Source organism: Charadrius vociferus, unplaced genomic scaffold (genome assembly GCF_000708025.1).
Source record: "Charadrius vociferus isolate BGI_N301 unplaced genomic scaffold, ASM70802v2 scaffold190, whole genome shotgun sequence".
In the NCBI taxonomy this organism is placed as follows: Eukaryota; Metazoa; Chordata; class Aves; order Charadriiformes; family Charadriidae; genus Charadrius; species Charadrius vociferus.
Window position 1 is genome coordinate 7,251,689 of NW_009646608.1, and position 22,854 is coordinate 7,274,542.

The 22,854-nt window shown below is 42.1% G+C and overlaps 1 protein-coding gene across 1 annotated transcript; it reads left to right on the top strand.

The window, feature by feature from the left end:
- The first annotated feature begins 477 nt into the window (after positions 1–477).
- ABHD2 (abhydrolase domain containing 2) lies at positions 478–21,678 on the top strand. Its single transcript, XM_009887707.1, has 7 exons — positions 478–550; positions 1,416–1,616; positions 11,606–11,781; positions 13,344–13,511; positions 15,824–16,007; positions 19,769–19,861; positions 21,534–21,678. The coding sequence occupies exons 2-7, from the start codon at positions 1,423–1,425 to the stop codon at positions 21,676–21,678; spliced, it is 960 nt and encodes a 319-aa protein (XP_009886009.1). The 5' UTR covers positions 478–550; positions 1,416–1,422.
- Positions 21,679–22,854: the final 1,176 nt, after the last annotated feature.

A 22,854-nucleotide genomic window follows, 5' to 3' on the forward strand; every position in this document is an offset into this window, starting at 1 on the left:
CACACTTCAGTAACAGTGTAGATACAGCACAAAGTTGAGAAGAACAGTAGCCTGTCACTTCTAGTCTTTTAAATATGAAGGGATTTGGGTAGTGTCTGTAATTGGGGAAATGTCAGTGTCTTGCAAACGTGATAACTGTGTGGTCTTCTGGAAGTTCATAGCTTCACTTTCCTCTGAAGTTGCACTAGTTTTAGTTATTGCTTTCTGTCTATCTCTACTCCTGAAGGTGTATTTGCATACTGCAGATAAATTAATATGCTGTAGGCAACTGATGTGGTCTGGAATCTGTCCATAGGCAAGAGGTTTGTGATGCAGATGGATAAGAGTTGAAGCAGTTATGACTGAATATACAAATCAATTGCAATGTCTGCAATGGACTTCTGTATAAATGTGTGTTCTTCCCTTCCAGCTGAGAGATGTAGCCTTATCAGTAATAATAAATTTGCTTTTTCTCCCCTCACAGGGGAACTCAGGTAGCACGTGGATCCAGACAGTGACCATTCTGCTGAGGACTGGCAATTATTTCTAGTTTGAAGAAAAAGTGAATTTGGTAAGACTTGACTCGTCAGTTGCTATCTTACTTGGGCAACCCCTGTGGCTGAGGAAAGACCCAGGGAAAAACCTGTCCCTTCAACATGGATGAAGTGTCCCTGTAATAACTGCAGCCAGCTATTTGAACCATATGTTTAAAAGAAGCTGGATCAGTTTAAGAATTTGATTTCAAGCTCAAAGGATATTGTTATATTGGGGTTTTAATTCTCACCCCTCCCCTACTTTTACTCTGAAGCCCTTGAAAGACTAGATATTAATCTAGTCCTCCTTCAGCTGCAGAACTACAGTGAATTAAAAGAAATGCTGAACTCTGATACGTGAAGTGACCACCTTAAATACATGCAAGAGTTAGTACCAGTATTATCACAAAGTTGCAAGATTCAGGCAGAAGAACTAACACAGTAGTTCTTTCAAGTTCTCCTTTTCAAGCCTGGCTTGTACATCTGGGAAGAACCGCACATCCAAAGCTGCTGATGTGCCTTTATGGCCTGGCTTTTCACTCGGCTTCTGTTGGAGCCAGATGGTCTTGGCCAAGATCCTGAAAGTATTGACTGCCTGCAGACTGTAGGGTTTGACACCTGAGACACTGTTGCAATTCTAGTGCAGCACTGATTAAGACTAAATCTTCTTTCCAACTGATCATCCAGTTTCTATTTCTTGTGGTGGTTATGGTTTTTAGAGCAGTACAAAATAAACTTCTTTTGTCTTAGAAGTTGCTAGTCTGAGTTGATATGCTAGGATTTTTGTAGCAGTGTTAACTGTACCAACCAACTAAATTGGTCAGTCTTATATTTAACATGACAATTGATTTTGATATCCAACAGTATATTGCAAAAAGCTTTACTATTATTTTTTATCTTCAGGTTCAAAATGAGTGCAATGTTGGAAACCCCTGAGCTGCCGGCAGTGTTTGATGGGGTGAAGTTAGCTGCAGTTGCTGCTGTTCTTTATGTTATTGTTCGCTGCTTGAATTTAAAAAGCCCAACTGCCCCTCCTGAACTCATTTACCAGGACTCTGCTTTGGCCCGCTTTCTACTCAAATCCTGCCCACTTCTGACCAAAGAGTAAGTAGTATATGTTTTTCCATGTTGACTGTGTTATAGGGAGAAGAGCTGCACTTAACCGTTCTTCTGCCTCGTGTGTTTCTTAAATCTGGGTGCAAATGGATGTCAGGGTATTCTCTTGAGAAAATAAACATGTTCCAAGCAAAGCGTTTCATCATTGTAGTATCCCAGGTACCTGGGTTTAGGACAAAGTCTTGTTGTGCAGGGCTCTCCGTGGATGTATGGAAAAAGTCATCCCTGCCTTTCTGTATAGTATCTGTACACTGATACTGTACTGTACCAGCACTATATAGCCCACTGTCTGTGGAAATGGGGGAGGGATGAATGCAGTCAGCGCTTGTTCCTGTTCATGTACCTGCTCATGTACTCTCCTTTCTACTAGTGAAGAAATCTGTTTGGGCTCACCAGAAGGGAATGTTATCATGGTGTGTCTGGGCACTTATAATGAACACAGAGATGGCTATTAGTTTTAAAGTGCCTACTCTTATTTGAAGTGCCTTGGGTTGATTGAAAACTAATGAAATCTATTACTGGATAGACCACATCATCATAACGAGTTTAATAAAGTAATGACATACTGGCCAGCTCTAAGCCTGTTGAATCCACTTTCAAATTCACCTTATGTCAACTGTGTATTTGAACAGGCTGATCCTTGACCTTCCATTCTAGGACCTCCAGAATCAGTGCAGCTGCCCTTACCTTCACCAATAATATGAAGCATTTACTACAATTTCAGGAGGCTTTGGAGCGACAAGGACTTAGGTTACAGTATTTCTCCTCTGCAATCACTTTGAAAACTTACAAGTCCCATTTAGAAGCCCTAAATGCATCAATTATCTAGTAAGCGCTCAGTGCAGCTGCATGAACGTTTTGAATCTCAAAAGTCAAGCTGACTTAATGATAGTCATTCTAGGGGAGATGAGAGGCTTTTAGTGGTGCCGTCTTAGGTGCCTTGATTACATAAGGTGTAAGATCTTAGGCCATGGGATCTGTAAACTCTTAGAGGAAACAAAGCATTACCTGTTTTAAACTGGAGCCCAAAGAGGGTTCCCTTATGCACTCTGACTTTGGTAGTAACATAAGGGTGTGGTGAAACTGAGCATTGAAATTGGATTCTTGATTATGGCTGGTGACTTGAGTGCAAAGCAGTTGCTTTCCTAAAACATACCAAGTAACTAGAAGATCCTTAGTGTATCTTAGACACTTGTCATCCTGTGTTGGCACTCTGGATTGACATGTCCCTAATCAGTGGAAGAGCAAGCATGAAGCTGTGCTGATTACTAGCCTTGAAGGCATATTAGTATCAGGCTCATCTTTGGAAACAAATTGTAAGCTAATTCAGGGTCCATTTTACTTCTATTTCAGGCCTGTTCTCATGGAACAGGCTCCTAGAACTATATTAGAGCCATGTTTTTGACTTTCACTCAGTTGGAGAACAAGGTATTCCCAAAGGAGTGAAAATGCATTGCAATTCTTGGACACGTTCTGCATCTGTTGTGCATTAATTGCAGGAGTGAGGAGCTTCTTGCAGAACTGTAGTGGGCTGTTAAGTGTGCAATCTTGGATTGGTTGCTATCTCTGGATCAGCTCAAAGCTCAGGCTTGCTAGCTTCTCTGAAAACTGTAGCAGTGATTTCCAACACATGGTTCTTGGGGACAATGTTGCCTGAAAGGCTTGCATGACCCAGGGGAAAAAAAACTCAGCTGAAACAAACTAGAACAAAATGTGTCACTAGGTAGTTTCTCAGTCTTGTTACCTCTATACCTGTGTTAGGGGATACAGGAATATAATTACTGTTGGGTATTGAAAGAGCTTACAGAAGAGAATTCTGTATGATGATGTATATGTGACTCTTTGCTATTCTGGTGATGTTATCACAGACTTCTTTCAATACAGAAATTAAAAAAAAAATCAAAGAAATCTTGTCTTTAGGCATGAAAGTCACCTGGAGACTAAAGGGGAACAAATAGATTTAAATTCCTGCAATTTGCATGAAATAGTTTGTAGGACTAATTAGCAAAAAGCTATGTGAAAACAGCTTGTGCCATACTCCTCTGGAAAAATCTTGTAAGGCTTTGATTACTTACTAATTATTCAGAGTGTTAGGAAAGCTGATTAAGCAGCTCTTTTCAAATTATCATGAAAGCAAAATAAGTAGCCCAGCAATCCTTTCTGTTATATCACTACTGGGTTTGTTGTAAGATCTGTTATAAGACCAGTTCTTCTGTACAGCTGTGAACTGGCTTTCAGACCTGGTTTGCTCAGATCCCTTATGTTTTAGGGAGGAAGGGGTAAGGGTATCGCTGGGAAAAACAGGGTGGCAGGGAGAAAGCAGAAATAAGCAAAGTTATTCTATCCATTCAGCTATTCAAAAATACTTGGCAAAAACACTTTTGGATTTTATTTCCCACTCATGGCACTGTCCTCACCTATGGACTTTGTCAGTACGTTGTAACCGTAGTGTTATTCAGTAAGCCAAGTGATGGCGGATGAATAATTTAAGAGCTTTGGACAGTAAAACTGCCTAAGCTGGCTGTGTGCCAGGCACCTTGTACTTACAGATGTTAGTACTGCTTTTTACAATTCTCTAAACTGCTAGAAGCTTTCTACATATTGATCAAACACTGGTAAGCAATAGACTGTCTTCCTAGAGCTTGTTTTCTTACCTCTTTATTTCCCTTCCTCTACTCAGTCCAGCTATGTACTTCAGCTTACCAAGTGGAGTAGCATAATCAGACCTTTTTTTATTCAAATAACTGTTTCTTGCATGGAAGCTCTTGCAAATCAGCACAGCTATTGGTGCCCTCAAGCACTTGGGCCTAACCCCTGGCTGCAGCTGTCTCCTTTTCCTGTCTTTCAAATTGGTCCAGAAAGTCTGCCATCTGCTCTCTTATTCCTGTAGAAATGCAGCATTGGCTCTTTGATTCACAAAGACGAATTTGGCCAGTGCTTGCTGTACTGGGCTACAGATTATTTATTTTTTTTGGCTGTTCCCAATTTCTTATGCCATCAAGTGTGTGTGTGTATATCTTTGTTCCTGTAGAGCCACAGCACAAGCATCATCCTTACTGAAAATAATTATCCTTGCCATCTGCACACTTTTATCATTAATAAAGGCAAGCTCCTCAAAGATTGAGGGAGAAGACTGTCAAGCCTGTTAGTAAACACTGTCAAAGATCCAGCCTAGATCCTTCTTATCCTTTGTTTGCACAGTAACCTATACTGGATAAGCAGGCTGCCTGTTACCAGAAGACTCTTTTTGCACTGTCATTGCTCTTCTCCTAGATGCAAGGAGACAAGTAGTCAGAAAAACTGGCTTCAAGCTTCTCAATGTGCTTCTCTTCCATCTAATAGCAAACGGTGTTTGATTCCTGTCAACTCCTTGGTGTTTTACCCTGAGAGAAACGCTTCCAGGAGAATAATAAACTAGAACAGTGCTACTCACGAAGCTTTGGCAGGTGAACATGTTGAGAGGTAGAGAAGAGTGGCAGCTCCCTATTGGTAAGTTGAAGCATTGACCTTGGGGATAGAAGCAGCCGCAGGGGCAGCTGAGTCCTTGCTAGGTGCTCTGCTGTGGCATTGGCAGCAGTCTTGGGTTCTCCAGCTCTCATCAGCAAGTAAGATGTCCTGTCATACTCATGTTCTGTTTTGACTAGAATATTTCTTGTAGTCACTGAAGGTTGAGGAGAAGTGTGATGAGCACCTTGCTAAATAAAAGCTACCTAAACTGGGAAGGAGGTGATTTAACCAAGGAGGCCGGTCTGTACTTCATACAGCTTCTATGGGCAGCAAACACGTCTGTGCCACTTATGTTCATTTCTTTTTCAGAGGCTCAGGGGACATGGAAGCTCCATAAGCTGCTTTAAATTTTTGCTGTTACATATTTGCTGTGTTTTCATCACACTGAACAGTCTAGCTGAGCTGATGCAAAATAAAAAAAAAAAAGCTGCCTTCTACATATTTGGGAGGGAGAGGGTTGAATCCTGCAGACTTTTAAATGGGCTTTCTTGATTGGAGTTCAAACTGCATTCCCTAGTGTCAAATAAGGCACAAGATTCAAACAAGGCTTGATTTGTAAAGCATCCTTTAAATACCTAGAAACTGCTCTCTAAAGTGGGGAAAAATCTGTTGCCTGTTGTAATGCAGGTGGCAGTTCTCAGGGTGTCCCCTGATGTGGGCAAATTGTAGACTGCCTTCTTGCCATCAGTATCCCGTGTACTGCATCACATCAAAGCTGATGTAAGAGTTAATGTTTAAAGTGTTAATCTCCTCAGAAGAAATGAAGTAATGCTCCAGAAATAAGCCTGTTGCTGAACTTCCACTTCAGATCTTTGAGGACCTGAATGCTGATGCTTGCTAATAAAAATAGCACAGTTTTTATGTGCTTTGTGTGAGCTGCTTACACAGCTGCTGCTTTCCTAAATTCCTGCATACTGGGTGATGTACGTGCTCTAAAATCATAATCTGCTGCCTGAGAGCCACTAAAACTTAATCTACAATCACATGTTGGAAATGTTTTTAATATTAAAATGCTAGGAGAATGTTTGTGAAACACTTGGGAATTTTCTTGCTCTCAGGCACTGTTGTGGACAGCCACCTATAAAGATGTGGGGCTGCACTGCACAGCTGAAACACAGTATTTGGAGCTAAAACACTAGCATTTGTGAACAGCTTTATGTAACTGGCTCTAAATTCACTTAGCCAGTTAAGACTGATGAACTCTATACTTGTACCATATAAGTCAGCTTCCATAATAAGTAACTGCTATCCCCCCAGGCCTGTTCTCCTGTCTGCCTACTGCTGCAGAATCCTGTTACTGGAAGTTACAGGACTGGCTACTGGAAGCCACAACTTAGCTGCCTCAAATATTTGTCTTTACTCAGAGTGCCTGATATCTATTGCAGCTGACCAAATCAAAACAGGGAAATGAGTCAGCTGAAAGCCTCTGGGTCTGGAGCAAACTGGGAAGTTATTCTTGTTTCACAGAAACTGAGATTTTTTGTTTCCTGTACAACACCACTTTGCCTTCAGATCTCCTATGTTACCAGTACTTGCTTGCCTGTGCTGTTGTGGTACACCATCCTCATCCTTGTGTGGGTGTGCTATACCTCTTTGGCAAGAAGTCTTCCTGACTGTTGTTCCTCTTTCAGGTCTTATTGTCTCTAAAGCACTGTTGCAGGACATTGGAAATGCTGCTTATAGACGTGGTGTCTGCGCCTGGGCTTTCGTACATCTGTGAGCAGCTTTGCTGGAACAGGGCACGTTGAGGAATGCATAGTGAATCTTGCTGTACTGGGGTAATCTCTATAGTACACTGCTTTTCAAAACCACTTTGGTTTGTAGGAGGCATTATAGAGAAGCTGAAGTCTGCCATGTGTCTGAACACTTTCCCTGTTTCTACTTAATGTCAATGCCAGAGGGAAGCCACTTGAAGTCTGCCATGTGTTTGAACACTTTCCCTGTTTCTTAATGTCAATGCCAGAGGGAAGCCACCTGCTTTTATGAGTGAGGGGCCCTTGTTTGGAGGACATGGTTAAATTTAGCAGTAATGATAGTTTTAGCACAAAATCTAAAGGGCAATGCTTGAATGCTCCTTAAACTGGATACTACTTAGATATCATGCAGACTGAGAAACTAGCTCATGTTTCCATGTGTCACACCCTGCTGAGCTTGTTTTCTTAAGGTAAGCCATAAGAAAACTAGCCTGACTATGTGTTCTTCTGCCTACGGGATGATTCTTTCAGAGGAGCATCTCTTTTCAGCTGTTTGCCATGGGGAATGTTGGCTTTGTTGCAAAACAATCTGTGCGAGCTATTGCTGTCAGCACTGGGTAGTTAGGTTTTTCAGCTGGATTGAGTATGAAAATGTCTCTGGAATTGTTTTTCACATAATACAGCTTAAATAAAATTCAGCTTGTATGAGCTGCACTTTCAGAGGGTGAGGACTCTTGCATGATTCCTGGCTAGTTTTTTTGTGTCTCACCAGTGTGGTATCATGCATGTTCATGACTGAAGAGTTCTTTCTGTGCCCTCCCCTCTGTATGGTTTTAGTAAAAGCAAGCTGAAAGTCCACACAAACCCTGGATAAGATGTCTTGTCCTTCAATCCTGTATAGTCTAGCGCTATTATGCTCAGTACTTGGTCTTGGAAATTCTCGTAGACTTTGTCTCAAAAATGTAGATAAGTCACTCATGAAGAGTTTCAAAACCAGATTTGTCTGTTGCTAGAATGGAGGGTCAACAGATAGTCTGACAGGCGGATCATATGTCCAATTCTGCTATGGATTATGAGGATGCTTTGCAAAGTCAAACTTGTTCATCAGCTGAGGACAGCTTTTACTGGAATGCAGTGATACAGAGGCATCACTTTGTTACTGTCAATGCCTGGTAGTGCTTTGTAGTAGGTTAGATTGGCAACTTGTCTTGGTAAATTGAAGTCTAATATTTTTAGTAGCTGCCTGCTTTTGCATCAGTCTGAGTTTTAATCTGTCTTAGTTTTTCACTGATTATGCAAGATCTACGCAGTCTGGGTAAATTCTTTCTCCCTCCCTGTTGAAGTCTTGATGTTCAGTCTCCTGGAGACTGAATACTTAAGGGATTTTAGGATATCTATCTCGCCATAAGCCTGTTGCTTAAAGGCTGATGCCCAGTAGCAAAAGAAAAGATAGGTGAGATAAAGCTCTGAAATACATGCAGGTATTAGAGTAGCAGCTTGTTAATTGCTTTGTTTTTAAGTGCAAACTGCAGAAATACACTTAAAGTGATTAAGTGTGACTAAGTGGAAGTAACAAATATCTGCATCAGAGTACTGTCCTATGCATGTTACTCATGCTGGAACTTGACCTTTGAATATTTATCTAGAAGAGTAGTTACATGCAGAGTGACTAACACTAGCATGTCTTTGCTGCAGGCAGTATAATGCTTAAAGAACTGATTGGAGTTAAATGCTCAGCTTATCTTTTGCGTTTACTTGCTTGATCCATAGGATCCTCAGAAACCACTAGCTTGTGCGCTCTGAAGGGAGAAAGCAGTGAATGCACCCTTGTCTGTAAGATGTCACACAATTCTAGCCTTCAGATGGAAATGTGGAACCTATAGGTAGCACTTGTCTATCATTATGGGCAGAGTCACAGGGATTCTTGCCTTGATTTTAGTCTTTCCTTTAAGGAAGAACATCTCAATGAACCTGCATGTGCTGTTCGCATATGTAAAAGCAGTGTAAAGGTCTGACTTACTGAAGATCAGGTAACTTCCAGCCAGGTTATTTGAAGGCAGGTTTGGGGGGTTTTCCCCAAAGAAATCAGCTGTGACCTGAGAGGAGGCGTGCTGTGGTAAGTAGTGCACTCTTGCTAAGCTGTATGCTTGAAGCCATTTGTCTTCATTTAAACTATAACAGTAGTGGTGAGGCTCTGAAAACTCCTCTAATTTCCTCTCTAACAGCATCCTGTGGCATGTGGTGCTGCATCTATTCCACTGGATGACTGTAACTTATATCTGGAAACTGAACTGTAGGTAAAGATGAGGAAAGGAAGGTCCTCTGCAAGGACCAATGATTATTTTTTTTCATCAAGGTAGTAGCAGTAATCAGTCACAGCTGTATAACTTAGCTGCTGTAATGGGAAAATTTGCTTTCCTGTTAGCCTATGGGGTAAGACTTACCTGGGATAATATTTAATTTGGAAAGCACTTTGTAGAAACAGAGTCACCAAAATTTTAATGCATATGCTTAACTAAGATTAGAAACCGTGCAACAATGTTGACGCCTGAGTCTCTAAAAGAGCTGAAAATTCTTATTATAGGTTGTATTTGACAGCTCTCCTCAAAAAAGTTGCTAGCAAAATCCATCTGCAAAGGACTCCTGTGAAAGAAGGCAAAAAGCCAGTGAAGCACAGCCTACTGTAGGGTATGGCTACTGATCTGGACTGGCTTCACTGGGGTGAAGCTAGCTGCTTTTTCGTATGCTAGAAGAGCAGTGTCTCTTCCATCTGGCATAATAGTTGCTGTTCAAAACCCTCTGCAGGGAGCTGTGACTTGAGCAGAACCATCTGTAGTTCTTGTGCAGCCTTGTTTACATTGACTGTACTATCCTGATGCATCTCTGCTTTGAATTGTGAGGATGTACCCGCTGACTGCTTTCTATCTCTACCAGCAATTGAAGAGGATGAGCTTGTACAGTCCCCATCACTGCTGGGAATCTCTGCGTGGTTGGCATGCTGCACATGGCACCTGGCAAGAGCCACCTGCAGTACGTATCAGTGCAGAGATGCTGCGCTGATAAAAGATAGATAGCGCTGCTAGCCTTGCATAGATTCTTTTGAAAAGCTTTATCATTGAGTGATCGTATTCAAGATGCACTGAGGGCTATAATTTGCAAGGTTACAAGCATCAGTTGGCAGCTTTTGTAGCCTTTATTGAAGTGCTGTCTACTTCTACAGAAATCTGGTTTAGGTCTGGGAAGTGCACTTGCAAAAACTGAGTGAAACTGTACAATGAATTGCTGTGTAAGAAATATCTGTCATGGATAAGGGAAAACAACAGGGAGGAAGAACATACTGCTGCTTTTGTCTTGGTAAACAAGCCTAGATAGTTCTTATTTTACAAAGAAGTTGTTTTTTGAGGAGTGTGTAGGGGCAATGGGGAGTTGTGGATGTAACATCTAAGAGCTGGCATGGGGAAGAAGATCCGGGTGTGTGAGTAGGTAGTGTCAGAGCACAAAGGCAAGGTTTCTGCCATGTTCTAGTGGATTATGGGTTTACATAATAAATCTGAGCCCTGAGCTGCCTAGTTTTCTGTGAAGAGGGAAAAACATGAAAGAACATGACCTCTGCTTTGTGTGGTCTTGAAGTTGAAGGGAATAATTGCAGGAAGCCCTAAAAAACATAACAGGGAGGGAGTTCCTAATATCTCAGGATCCAAGGTGGTGTCAGCAGCTCTCGGGCTTCTTCTGGATACCCTGCTCTGTGAAGCAGAGACCATAGCTCCTTAATTGGAATCATGTCCCCTGGGACTGCTATTCTCCTAAACAATAAATCATTCATGCTTTCCTGTTGAGAGCTGATGTAAGTATCTTTTTCAAGGCATTGGCTTAGTCTGTCCTTTGCAGAGTGGCCAGGTGACTGCCCTACCACCACGTGGGCAATAGTAAGTCTCCTGTTAAACCACTTGCAGCTCTGCTTGTAGTGAAAAAAAAAAAAAGGTAAGTAAGCCTTTAACCCCTTCTGGCTAATGGCTGTGTTTCCCCCATGCCTCTTTTTGAGAGCCAGTAAGGCACGAAAAGGGAGACAATCTGCTTTGTCATCTAACTTTAATATGCTCTTGATAAACAAACATAATTTACTGTTCAGTGGAGCTTGACCAACTCTGAGTCCTTTTAAAACTGTCCCACCTTTACTTAACTCTGCTTGAGTGGCAAAATCATCCTGTACCGTGCTCTTCACTTAACTGAGAAAAGCAGTTCTGTGTCAAATCATCCCAACCAGCAAGCCTTGGGCTTTCGATCTTCTAGAACTCGCTATGAATCCTGTGGTTTCTGCCACTGGCTTGTATACGGTCAAGTGCTCACACAAGTTCATGTGGCTTAACCCAGCAGGCTTCAATGTTTCAATTAAAACAGATTTACAACATTTTACAGGTTTTGGCAGTCGGTTTGGTTGGCTAGCAACATGCTGTCCCAATCTCACTGAGGCACAAGGCCTCTGTATATTTGGTGAGAAGCATTTGTGCATGTAATGTTTCAATATAGAAGAATGCCTGGATTTTGGCTTCTGCTGCTGCTATCAGTGCTGATATGTCAGCTTTGAGACCACATCCTTCTCTTTTCTTGTGTAAAGGGTGCAAAGATCAGTGCTGCCAGTTCAGTCGTAGCAAAAACAATTTTGTATTTGTTACTATATTTGGTAGCAAGGGGGAGACTTGCTGTGGGAGTACTTATCTGTTCACAAAGGCTTGTTAACACAGGAGGGATAAGCAATTAAACTGCTGCCTCTTTCAGGTACATTCCACCCCTGATCTGGGGAAATAGTGGACATATCCAGACTGCCCTTTATGGAAAAATGGGGAGAGTGAGATCGCCACATCCGTACGGACTTCGCAAGTACCTCACAATGCCAGATGGAGCAACAGCCACCTTTGATCTCTTTGAGCCACAGTCTGAGCACTGCATTGGAGGTCAGTCAAACAGCTGATGCCTGCATCTACCTGCTAACCTTGATTATGTGCTCTGGTGCATGGATGAGGACACAGCTACTTGATTTAGCAGAAAGGATAGATGTAAATTCTGGCAAAGGAAGGGAGCTGCTAAGCAATACTAACCAATGTGTGGAGGCTGCAAGGCCATCTTGCTGTATACCTATATCTCAGGTAGCAGCAGAGACCATACTACACTAATTAACTGTTTATGGCAAGGGTTGGGGGGCTAAAGAGCAGAAGAAATGTTCCATAATCTGTACCTCAAGTGAGAGGCTGGCAAAGAGAAGCTGATGGTAAGCCTTGTGGAGTGTCCTTTACCTGTGAAGGTTGTGAGAACATAAAACAGAGGCTAGCAGTGTGGAGTTCTTCGCAGCCTGCTGTGTATGGAAAAGAAACTAGACCTTATCTCCCCCTTAAAGACAGATTCTTGGTAGTCTTTACTAACAATAGCTGTTTAAAGATCTGCCTGAAAACAGACTCCGTGTGTGCAGCATATGAAGGAGTCCAGACATGATGAGAACTCCATGAAAAAGAAAACCATGGTGATTCCTTACAATGTCATGTATGTATATTCAGACTGAATGTCAGCTTTCAAACTCACTGTTACTACTAGTGACAGCAACATTTAAAACTGAGTTACTGTGCAGTTTACCCCTGCAGTAGCTGATTTCATTGTGAGCTCATGATTTTCATTTGGCCTTCAGAAAGAGTTTTCTTAAGTATGTCAGGGTTGAGATCCTCATGGTATAATGCTGCGCCAGACCAGTTGCTGTGTCTGTATCACTGAAGAGAATCTGAGCAGTGCTTTCCTGATGAGGCAAAAATTCAGTGGCTAGAGCTGCTAAGTGTCAGAGCTTTGCACATAAGTGCAAAGAGTCTGATAGCTCATTTGAAACGCATATGCTAATCCTGCATGTAATTTACTGTGCTTACTTGAATTACAACAATTACTTTCTCAGTTGATGAAATTATAATCTTGTTAAACTAGTGAACAGTGTCAGCAGATCAAATATCATTAGATTAGCCATCATCTGCTTTGTGGCTAATGTCGGTTGATCAGAATGTCTGTGCTTAGCAAAGCGTCATTTTGCCGATCTGTGTTACACCCACTTCTGGAAGGGAAATGAGGGAAAAATAGCGTAGCCAGTCTACTCGGTGCATGAACAAGCAGTGGGCTGCAGAGCTTCCACACACTTAGCAGTCGCAACAGGCTGTCAGAAGGCGGAACATGTGTAATGTCAAAAACATCCTTCAAAGGTAAGAATTTACTCTTGGTCTCTAGGCAGTGCCTGTAGAACTGTTTGGGCAGTTTTCCCTGGAGTTAGAAAACTGTTCATCTCCTGTAGCGTGAATTATTTTTTCACATCTGTAGCACTAGAGCTGCTAGTCTCCTGTCCCGTACTGGATTTTTGGCAGACTAGTAGGATTTTTTAGCTTGCTTCTGGTAGATAGTTTCCATTTCAGATCCGTGGGAAACCATCTGAATCTCTTAATTTGCATGAAGTGACATTTACTTAACTTCCCTCTCTTTCTGTGCACAGAGGATGTCACGATGGTAATCTGCCCTGGGATTGCGAACCACAGTGAAAAGCAGTATATCCGCACTTTTGTTGACTATGCGCAGAAAAATGGGTACAGGTGTGCTGTCCTGAATCATTTGGGAGCCTTACCAAATATTGAGCTCACTTCTCCACGAATGTTCACATACGGTAGGTACTTTATGACAACTGGGTACTTATTTTCAAGCTTGTGGAATTTCTAGGGCTTGATCAGCGTCCTTCAGAATAATACAACTGCCATACCTGAATGAGGGTAACTTTGTACTGTTTCTTGGGAACTAAACTGAACTTACATGTGAGAAAGAGGGGAGGCTAATGCTGGGATTCACTTTTCCTTGTCTCTTCTCCCGGCTTTTACACATGTATCCTAGTCAAGGAGGCAGTCTTTTGAAAACAAACCTTTTGAAAAAAGTTCTGATGGCTACTAAGAGCCTGCTCAAATGACTTTAGAGATGCTGAAATGTTGGTTTAGTGGAATGTGAAACAAACCTGGCTCTGAAGGATAAACACTACTTCTGAGGCTTTGTAAAATGTAATATGAGATAAGTTTGTACCAGCCTATCCAGAAAGTACATTATGATCCTAGGAGGGACACATGAGGATTGATCCCTGGATGTAACAAATGTCAAGGAACAGCAACGAGTCTAGAGTGACAGTACAGCTACAGAAGTGGTAGTGCTTAACTGCCATGATTTTGGGCTTTTACCTTGGGTGTAAGGAAATCTTTCTTAAGCTGGAAATTAAAAGGAATAATGTATTTGGAACTGTGTTAAGGGTGACTCTAGCTGTTCTTAACTCCCCTCCTAGGGAGTAATGTGATCTTGGTAGAATGTGGCCTTCTTGCTGGCGACCTGATCCTCTTGTTCCTGAGTTCTCTTGAGCCCTCATGCCCCTCTTTACTGCAAACATCTGTAGGTACATTATGTCATGAGTAAATTGCGGGTTTAGCAGACTGGTGTTAAGTTTCATTTTCTTTTTTAAAGACAAGTAAGATACTTACTGCTAAGAGTTTGGATTAACAGTTTGAATGTTTATCTTGAACAGTTGAATTGCCAAAATAGAAATATTGTTCTTTGAGATTCTGGGATTGGCAGGCAAATAGGCTGTAATGCTTTGCTTGTTTTATAGTTATTAAATCTAATCCTCAGTGGAAAGCACTTCAGGAATACCATGTGCCTCAGTCTGTATTGAGGTCCTAGGCTGTTAATGGCTTCAAGCATACCATGTCTAGGCTTGGCCTTCTTAAAGCACTTGCTTTTTTTATAAAAATCAAGAGCTTTCTTCCATGGAGCTTTGCTTTAGACCTTAGGGAATTATTCTGTAGTGCAGCTCTTGAGACATACCTTTCTGAGTCTTTTATAGCCTTGGAAAGGGCAAGGAATGCCTAGCACTTCCTTTGAGTAAGACAGTAAATCACTTGGCGGAGTTGCTTGTTAAATGGAGTGCCAGCAAGACCATAAGCAGACTTTACTCTGCCTCCAACCCAAATATCCTAGTGGCCTTCTAGCTTTTGCTGGACTCCTGTCATATTGGTTGAGGAGCAAATAGCCTAAATTTGGGATTCACTGAATCCTCCTATCTTTACATCAAGCTTGACCTGTTGCTGTTGTAGTTTAGGAATTCTGAAATAGTTGCCAGCTGCCTTCAAATCATGAAGGTCAAACACTAAAGTATTTTGACTGCTGGCTTCTTCCAGACGAAACTAGAGCAATGCAGCATTTATCTTGAGCCAGAAGCTGGATCCCACAGCCGGTGGGGTGCAAATGTGTGCTAGCTGAGAGCAGAACAGATCTGTTATTGGAGCGCTTACCTGTGCTCTTGAAGAGGGGGATACCCATACCTCTTCTAGGAAGTTACAGTATCTTTACCTCTTTGGTGGTCAGAAAGGACTAGCTGCCTCTGCTTAAACCCTTCCCTCTGCTTCCAGAGAGCACCTGCTTAGTCAGGCTCTGCAACAGTCTGAGAGCTCTGTCCTGACAAGCCAGCTCTGCATTTCCATCACGTCCCCGCATCAGCATGGATTTAAGGATCCATGGCAGTCTTGCCACAAGCAAAGGAGCAAGCTGCTTTTCAGACACCCAATGAAGTTCAGAAGTGACAAACTTCCTTGGGAAGGTAATGATGTGCACTGTTCTTAAATAGTAATGTCAAGGCCAGAGTTGTTGGACTCCTTAAGCTGCTTCAGAAAGAAGAGTTTGGTTTGTCAGAGTAGCTGTTGTCTTGACTTTTAACAAGCTAATTTTATCTTACTTTGGCACTCTGTCAGAACTAGGCATGAGCTAAGGTCCACAGGACTCATAAAACAGATACATGAACACGTGTGAATCGGAGCTCTTAAAACCTTAAGGTTATTGAAAAGTTGGAAAGAGGTAAGAAGCTGCACTTAAAGCACACAACTGGAGCTTGAACTGGGAATCTAGGTATGGTAGAAGATGATTCTTGACTTTGTCCTTATTTTTTAGGTTGCACCTGGGAATTTGGTGCCATGGTTAATTACATCAAGAAGACCTACCCTCAGACCCAGTTGGTTGTTGTGGGCTTCAGCCTGGGTGGAAACATCGTGTGCAAATACCTGGGAGAGAGCCAGGCCAACCAGGAGCGAGTCCTGTGCTGTGTCAGCGTGTGCCAGGGCTACAGTGCGCTGAGGTAGGTCTAGAGGCTCCTCCATGCTGGTCTCCTCTGGGGGTATGGGAGGGGGCAGAGGTCTGACAGGATACATGTGGAAGGGCACAGTGGAGAGTGTGTTGCTTCTCTTGCGTAGAACTCGTCTGACAGACTGCAGCATGTGGGATGCCACCTTCCTGAAGGAGCAGCCAAAGCTTTGTTGATTTGGCAGCACAAATAAGCTTTCTGTCAACAATGCAAATAAGTTTTCTGTACCTGGCCAGGTACACACTGGCAACTTCTGGTCTGTGTGTGCGAGCTTGCCTAACTGTCTCATTATTACAGCATCCTAAGAGGAGGCATTCCCTCTGCAGTCCTGGTGTAATTAACCAGGCAGGCTGGGCAGCATGACAAACTGCTGAGATGATGCCAGGTTTGCAAGCAATAGTTTACAATTTCTCATCACTGTGAGAAGTATCCCTTGGTTTATAATAGCTTTGCTGGCTTCAGTGTGCAGTCTCATCTGACAGCTCTTACCTGGGACACTGGAAAGAGACACAGCTCATACACTCTTACAGTCCACGCTCCCTGCTTAGTGTGTGTCACTAAAACAGGGCTGTGGGCTGATGAGGAGATGGAGAGGCACTTGCAACCACGCTGTACAATTAGGAAGGTGGGGAGAAGACAACTTAGCCCTAAAGTCTACCTAAAACGTTAACCTGTGGTTCCCCACCTGTAAGCCAAGGCTGAGGCACTTCACACGAGCTGTAATAGCTCCACCTAGTGCTAACACTTCCATTTACTGATGGAGGATCTGGGTACAGCACTGCCGGTTGAAAACTGGTGGCTCAACAAATGTGCAGTAACTTTCTGTGTATGCACAGTTAATGAATATTGAAACAGTGCAAGTGGCTAAGCCGCTGCTTTCAGTTTTTACTGGCTGTACATATGGACAACTACTCAGGTGTAGCTGACTTTACAGTAATTTAACTGCACTTTTGAGCCCTGAGACTATTCGAAAGGCAAAAGGGACTGTTGAGACTAGGGTGTTTGGGTCAAGATCGTTTGGGCAGATAAAAATGGTGAAACTATGGCAGACCTGTGAGGGGCTTGCTGTGGAATTTGGCCTCACAGCATGGTCAAGGTAGCTGGAACTCTTGATGCTGATGATGCTCTACAGTATAGGGACCAGTTTGATATTAAGCAGTTTGAAGACACCTTTTATGAGTTAAGCTCTTACAGGTGAAAGAAAGAAGCTTTTCTGGAAGCATTAAGATGTGACTAAAAGCTTGATATGCGTGTCAGTAATATTCCAGCATACCTAATCCCTTTTGAGATCAGATGTGACTACTGCTAAAAGTGTGTATAATCTACTGCTAGGTTCCCATGAGTTCACACCCTTAAAATCTGAACAGATGCTTTCAGGAACAGTTTTTCTGGTTTTGTTTCAAGTAAAATGGGTTTAGTTGTCTTGGAGTTCTGGTGTGGAGCATAGAACATCCTTTTGAAGCCAGCTCCTCAATTGCAGCCATCAGACAGGGTTTGCAAAGATCGCATCTGGCTGCTGTCCACTTGGTTCATCTTCTGCAGTTATGCAATATTGTATTTCTGGTCTCCAAAATGATGTGAGTAATGCTGTTCTCTAAGGCGATTTCTGTAGTACTATGTCATGATGTGCTGGTAGAATAGCAGGGCAAGGACAACCTGTTTAACAATACTCCACTTGGATATTCGTGTGGAAAAATAGCAGCTGCTTGTCTGAGTTTAATGCAGGTCTTCAGTGGGTTGTGTGGATTACTGAGCTCTTGACTCCACCTGCTGGGTAAACATCTTCTAGCAAATCTCTAGGCACAAAACATCTGCTATGCATTGCCGGGCAATCAGCAGGACGGCTTTTCAGGTCTTCTGTCTCCCTGCCTAATATCTACTTCTGCTTTAAACGCTAACTAGCTGAAGAGCTAGGGGAAAGCAACATCAGTAAATATCTACTAAGCAAAAGACAGGATAGGGAGGGGCTTGTTGCCTGGTTGTAGAAGTGTGAGGGAGGAGGTACAAAACACTTCCAGGTGGAATGGTTAAGCCTTAGCCTTCCTGGGCTTGGTCTGGTAGGCTAAAATAACTAGTCTCATCGCTCTGGTTTATGTGAAAGTGGATTACCGCGGTAGACAAGACCAGTTAGTTTACAAATCCACTTTCTTTTTGTATTAGCTCGTACCATCTTTATACTCCAAATAACTTTAGGAAGTAAAGGAAAGACATGGTTGTGAGCAAGGTGAACCAGGGATCTGAAATATGAAAGCCTTTCCAGAGCATTAAGCATGAGTTCCATAGCTGGGCATAATAAAGTCTCAGCAATACTAAGATCTACCAGAAGAATGAGACTCTTAGTTCAATGAATTAACACAGACTCTGGGGAATGTGTTCCCTGAGGCTGAATGGGGACATGGCTCCTTATTCCTTAATCTCTGCCTGCACAGGCTTGATTCTGCTTCTTGATCTTGTGGAATGCATCTTCACCATAGCTACAGGCTGCGGGGAGAGACCTCAGCTTTGAAACCTGTGCAGTCCTCAAAATACTAGAAGCTGCCTTTTTTCAGTGCTTGCAGCCCTTCATATTAGGAGTACTACTGTACACCACAGGAACTGCAGGGAAATGTAGTAGCTTTAACTTCAAACGTTTTGTAGTAACTTAATAGGTTTGCTTGGAAAATATTTTGCGAAGAAATGTGTGTCTTTCTGTTTTCATTCCCCTGCCTTGGCATAAATATGGTAGGTATAGTCTGGCTAGACAAAAAGATACAGAAGTTTTTTTTTAAAAAAAAAAAAATTCTGTACTCCAGCATGACTTACTACAAGAAAGCATAGCTTGCGTGGGCTAGAAAAAGATACAAGAGGTTTTTTTTTAAAAAAAAAAAAATTCTGTACTCCAGCATGACTTACTACAAGAAAGCATAGCTTGCGTTTGCTCTGGTAGGGGGCTTGCAGGTTGTGGCTTGGGAGGTCGTGCTAAATATGCTGTAGTTCTCATGGTATGTTAATGTTTAAATGGTAGGAGTACTTCAGTAGCTGAAACTGCTCCCAGCATTCTTGTGTTGCTCAGTAAATGATAGTGTGTTTCCTCAGTAACAGCAAACCCTGCTAAGAGTAAAGCTATAACCTGCCCATGACCCTGCATAGCAAAGGAGTGCTGGTATCTGGCAGAGCTCACAGAACTCTGTGCGGCTTTAATTCTCTTTTAACTGTGAAGAGATAAGCTGTGAAGTGCTATTCTGCTTTGAGAATTAGTAAAGACTTCAACTCAGGTGCCACTTGCAGTTGCAACTAGTATTTATTCCTATAGTTTCTGCCAATGAAGCTAAAACAATAATGGTGCCTGTACATATCGGAAACAACTGCACAAATTATTTCCTCTGCAGAGCTATATACACAAATAGACAACACTTTGTTCAGCAACAGGTTTTAGTGCTTTCTTTAGTAGTCCCATTAGGTAAATTACATTCAACTTATGCAAAGGGATACTAAAATCCTCTTGTCAGTGTTGCAGATCCTGACTGATGGCTCTTAAATGCTCTGAGCAAAACTGCTAATTGCATTTTGCAAAATGAGACTGCAGATCTGTTTTCTGATACTACCAAACTTCATCGAAGTGGAAGCCCTTTCCTGGAAAAGGTTAAGCTGTGACAGGGAAGGTCTGGACATTTGTTTACATAGCCTGTAGGCTGCCATAAGGTGTTAGTGTATTAATCTGATCTTTCAAGATCTCCATTAACAGCTTTGATTGTTCTGCACTGTGTTTTTTCTAGGGCACAGGAAACCTTCATGCAGTGGGATCAATGTAGAAGATTTTATAACTTCCTCATGGCAGACAACATGAAGAAGATCATCCTTTCTCACAGGTACTGCAGTACATCACTTACACTGATAGTATTGATTGGGTCAATTACAGTATTGGATTCCTGGAAGATTATGTACCAGTTCATTGCTTGGTGGTCTTTAAATGAACTGACAGAGAAGGGGAGCCCATGTCAATCTCATATACTGTAAAATATACAAATAAGCTTTGGTAATCTTGTTAGAAGAAAGCAGGCTTTGTCTTTTTGCCTTCTGGGGAAACTTGCTTAATGAATAAACAAGATGTGCATAGGAAAACATTGCAATTGGACTTCAGAGTGGAGTATTCTGAATCTGTTTCACTTCTAGCCAGAGAATTCCCTATTCAAGGAGCCTCTTGTTCTGCCACCTACCTGAGGTAGGACTAGTCTTTGAGATCTGCTGTATGGGGCTGTTGTTTATCAAATAAGCAAATAGTCAAACTGTAGCTCCAGCTTCTAGCTGTTCCTCTAGAAAGAGCATGTAGTCAGCAAAATGCTTAGTGTTACTTTTCCTGGAGTGCAACTGTACTTGTAGGATCCCTGTGCTGCTGTTCTGCTCATTGGCTCCCATATAACAAAGGAATGTGTGATAAACAGGTGACATACTCAGTGTTGTTTTTTCCTCCATCAAAAGGTTCTCTGTGTGCTTCTTTCTAGGGCAATAAATGTGTAAGTACCTCATCTGTGTATATTTAAAGTTGCCTGACTCAAGGGAAAAGGAGGGTGATATCTAAGACCTATTCCAGTTAAGAGCCTGCAAAAACTTGCAAACTTTTCATTGTTTTCACTTCTGTGCAGTATGAAACACTTGTAGAAGGAATTAGGGTGGCTGGCATGTAGGATGATTCACATAATTCATTCCAGATAGACAAATATTTAGACAACTTGATCAAATTTAACATGTGAAGTTAGGTAAGCCCCCATTAAAAGGTACTCAAATTCATAACCCAGAAAAAGCCAGTGCTGGCTTGAAGGCAAGTCTGTTAAATAAACTTTTTTCTGTAATCACTTTTACTCTAAGGCGACTCCCTCAAATCAAACCTAGCCTCCCTCCTACTCTGCCCTGCAGCTGCCTCTGAAAGGGAATAAAAACCCCTTTCCAGCTTGTGGCTTTTGTTCTATTTGTTAGGGGAGCAGTTTGTTCTGGTAGAGAAACACATCCTCTCCCAAGGGCAATAACTAATTATGACAAGTGTCCATAGTAAATAGCTTTCTGCTAAGGTAATGCCCCAAGTAATTTCTGCTGTGTGAGCTAACCTAATATCTGTGCTGGGGAGACTTTAGGAGCAGATGGTGATGGAGATGCTATGCCCCAAACTGCTAGTGGTCTCTCCCAAGCCACCCACAGGTTTGGTCTGAAGCCAAAGGACCATCCCTCTAACATGCAGCGTCTGTTCCAAATACTCTTAGTGCTGTCAGTTCTGGGAAGATTCTCTTTAGAGGCCCCTCGTGCAGTTTTTCAGTATAACAGGAGAACATTTTTTTTCTATGAAGAGGCTACTAGGGTTTTTGTTGTGCCTTGCTGCAAAGGGAAGTGGACAAACAAGCTGTGCTTGTTCCCAAGAAAGCCTCATGTATATGTAGCCCACTTCTAGTCTTACCTTGTCAGACTTGGTAAACTCAGTTGTCCTAGAACAAGTCGTGGCTTTGCTGCCCTTATGTTGTTTAGATATTTTTCTTGATGTTACTTTTCCAGGCAAGTTCTTTTTGGAGATAACAACATGAAGAAGCCACAAAGCCTGGCAGATGCTGACCTGAGCAAACTCTATACGGCAACATCCCTTATGCAAATTGATGATAACATTATGAGGTATGAAGGGCGATTCTCTGATCCTCTGTAGAACTCTAAAAGTACCTTCTCTTTCAAGTGTTGCTCTTGCATGCTCCTTTCTGTGGCTCTAGGAATCTGCTGAAATACAGTGCTGACAACCCCAAATTCTTCCTTGCCTTCATATTAAATAAAACTTACTATCAATAGTCATAGCTTCTGTAAAATCATCCAGGAGGCATTTATTTATCAGTAACATCTGAACCTGCAGCCTTCAGCCACGTAGGAAGAGGCCAGCTCTCCCTGCAAGAGCTAGCAAAAGAAGTGCAGAATGTAGAAAGCAGCTCAGAACTGCTCATGAATGTCCTTAACGCTGCTCGAATTTTGAAAAACTGTTCTCCCAAAAAAAACATTACTGCCTTCTTGATAAACATTAGGGTTGGCTGAGGTATTATAACCTTTTTTACATGTCATACTAACACCTAAACTAAGGTCTCTGCCATAAGCGGTAGCCTGTTACTGCCTGTGTCCTTGAAAACAGCGTAGCATTTGTGGCAGTGTTCATACCATGGCATGTTCTATATCAGGCGTTGACACCTTTCCAAAATGAAGCTGTAAACTGTTGGCTATACAGCTATAACACTTTTGGCAGACTTGAGAGTATTGCTGGCTGCTTTTTAACAGCCATTCTTAGGGAAATCTCCCTACTTTTCCCTCATCCCCGAGGCCTTTCTAGTTTGGACCAACAGCTATGTTGTCTCATGTCAAAAGAAAAAAAGGCACTTGAGCATCGGTTTACTGAATTCTTGGTTTGGGATGGAGTGCTAACGATTTGGCAAAGAACTGGAACCACAGTGAATTCTGGGTGGCTTGTAGGCAGGCTCTTTTGTCCAGTATGTTTGAGGTTCATAAACTGTTGTGAGTTTGTATTTGAAAAGGCTTTCAGGTAAAGATGAACAAGATCATAACTTTTTTTTCTTCCATATATATAATTACTTAAGTGAAGTGGGATACTTTAAAAGAAATCCCCTGAAGGCTGCTAGACTTCAATTTGCATGTTTAACTTGCCTGTGCTATCACAATATTTGAGTAAGTACAGACAGCATAAAGGCATGTGCTGCCAAAGGTGAGTTTTGGAGAGACAGTGGGTAGGAAAAAAGCATTGTCTATGAAAATTGAGGCATCATTCCTATCTCTGCATATATGTCCTCACTTGAAAGTAAGAGTCGTGTGGGTACTAGAAGCAGAT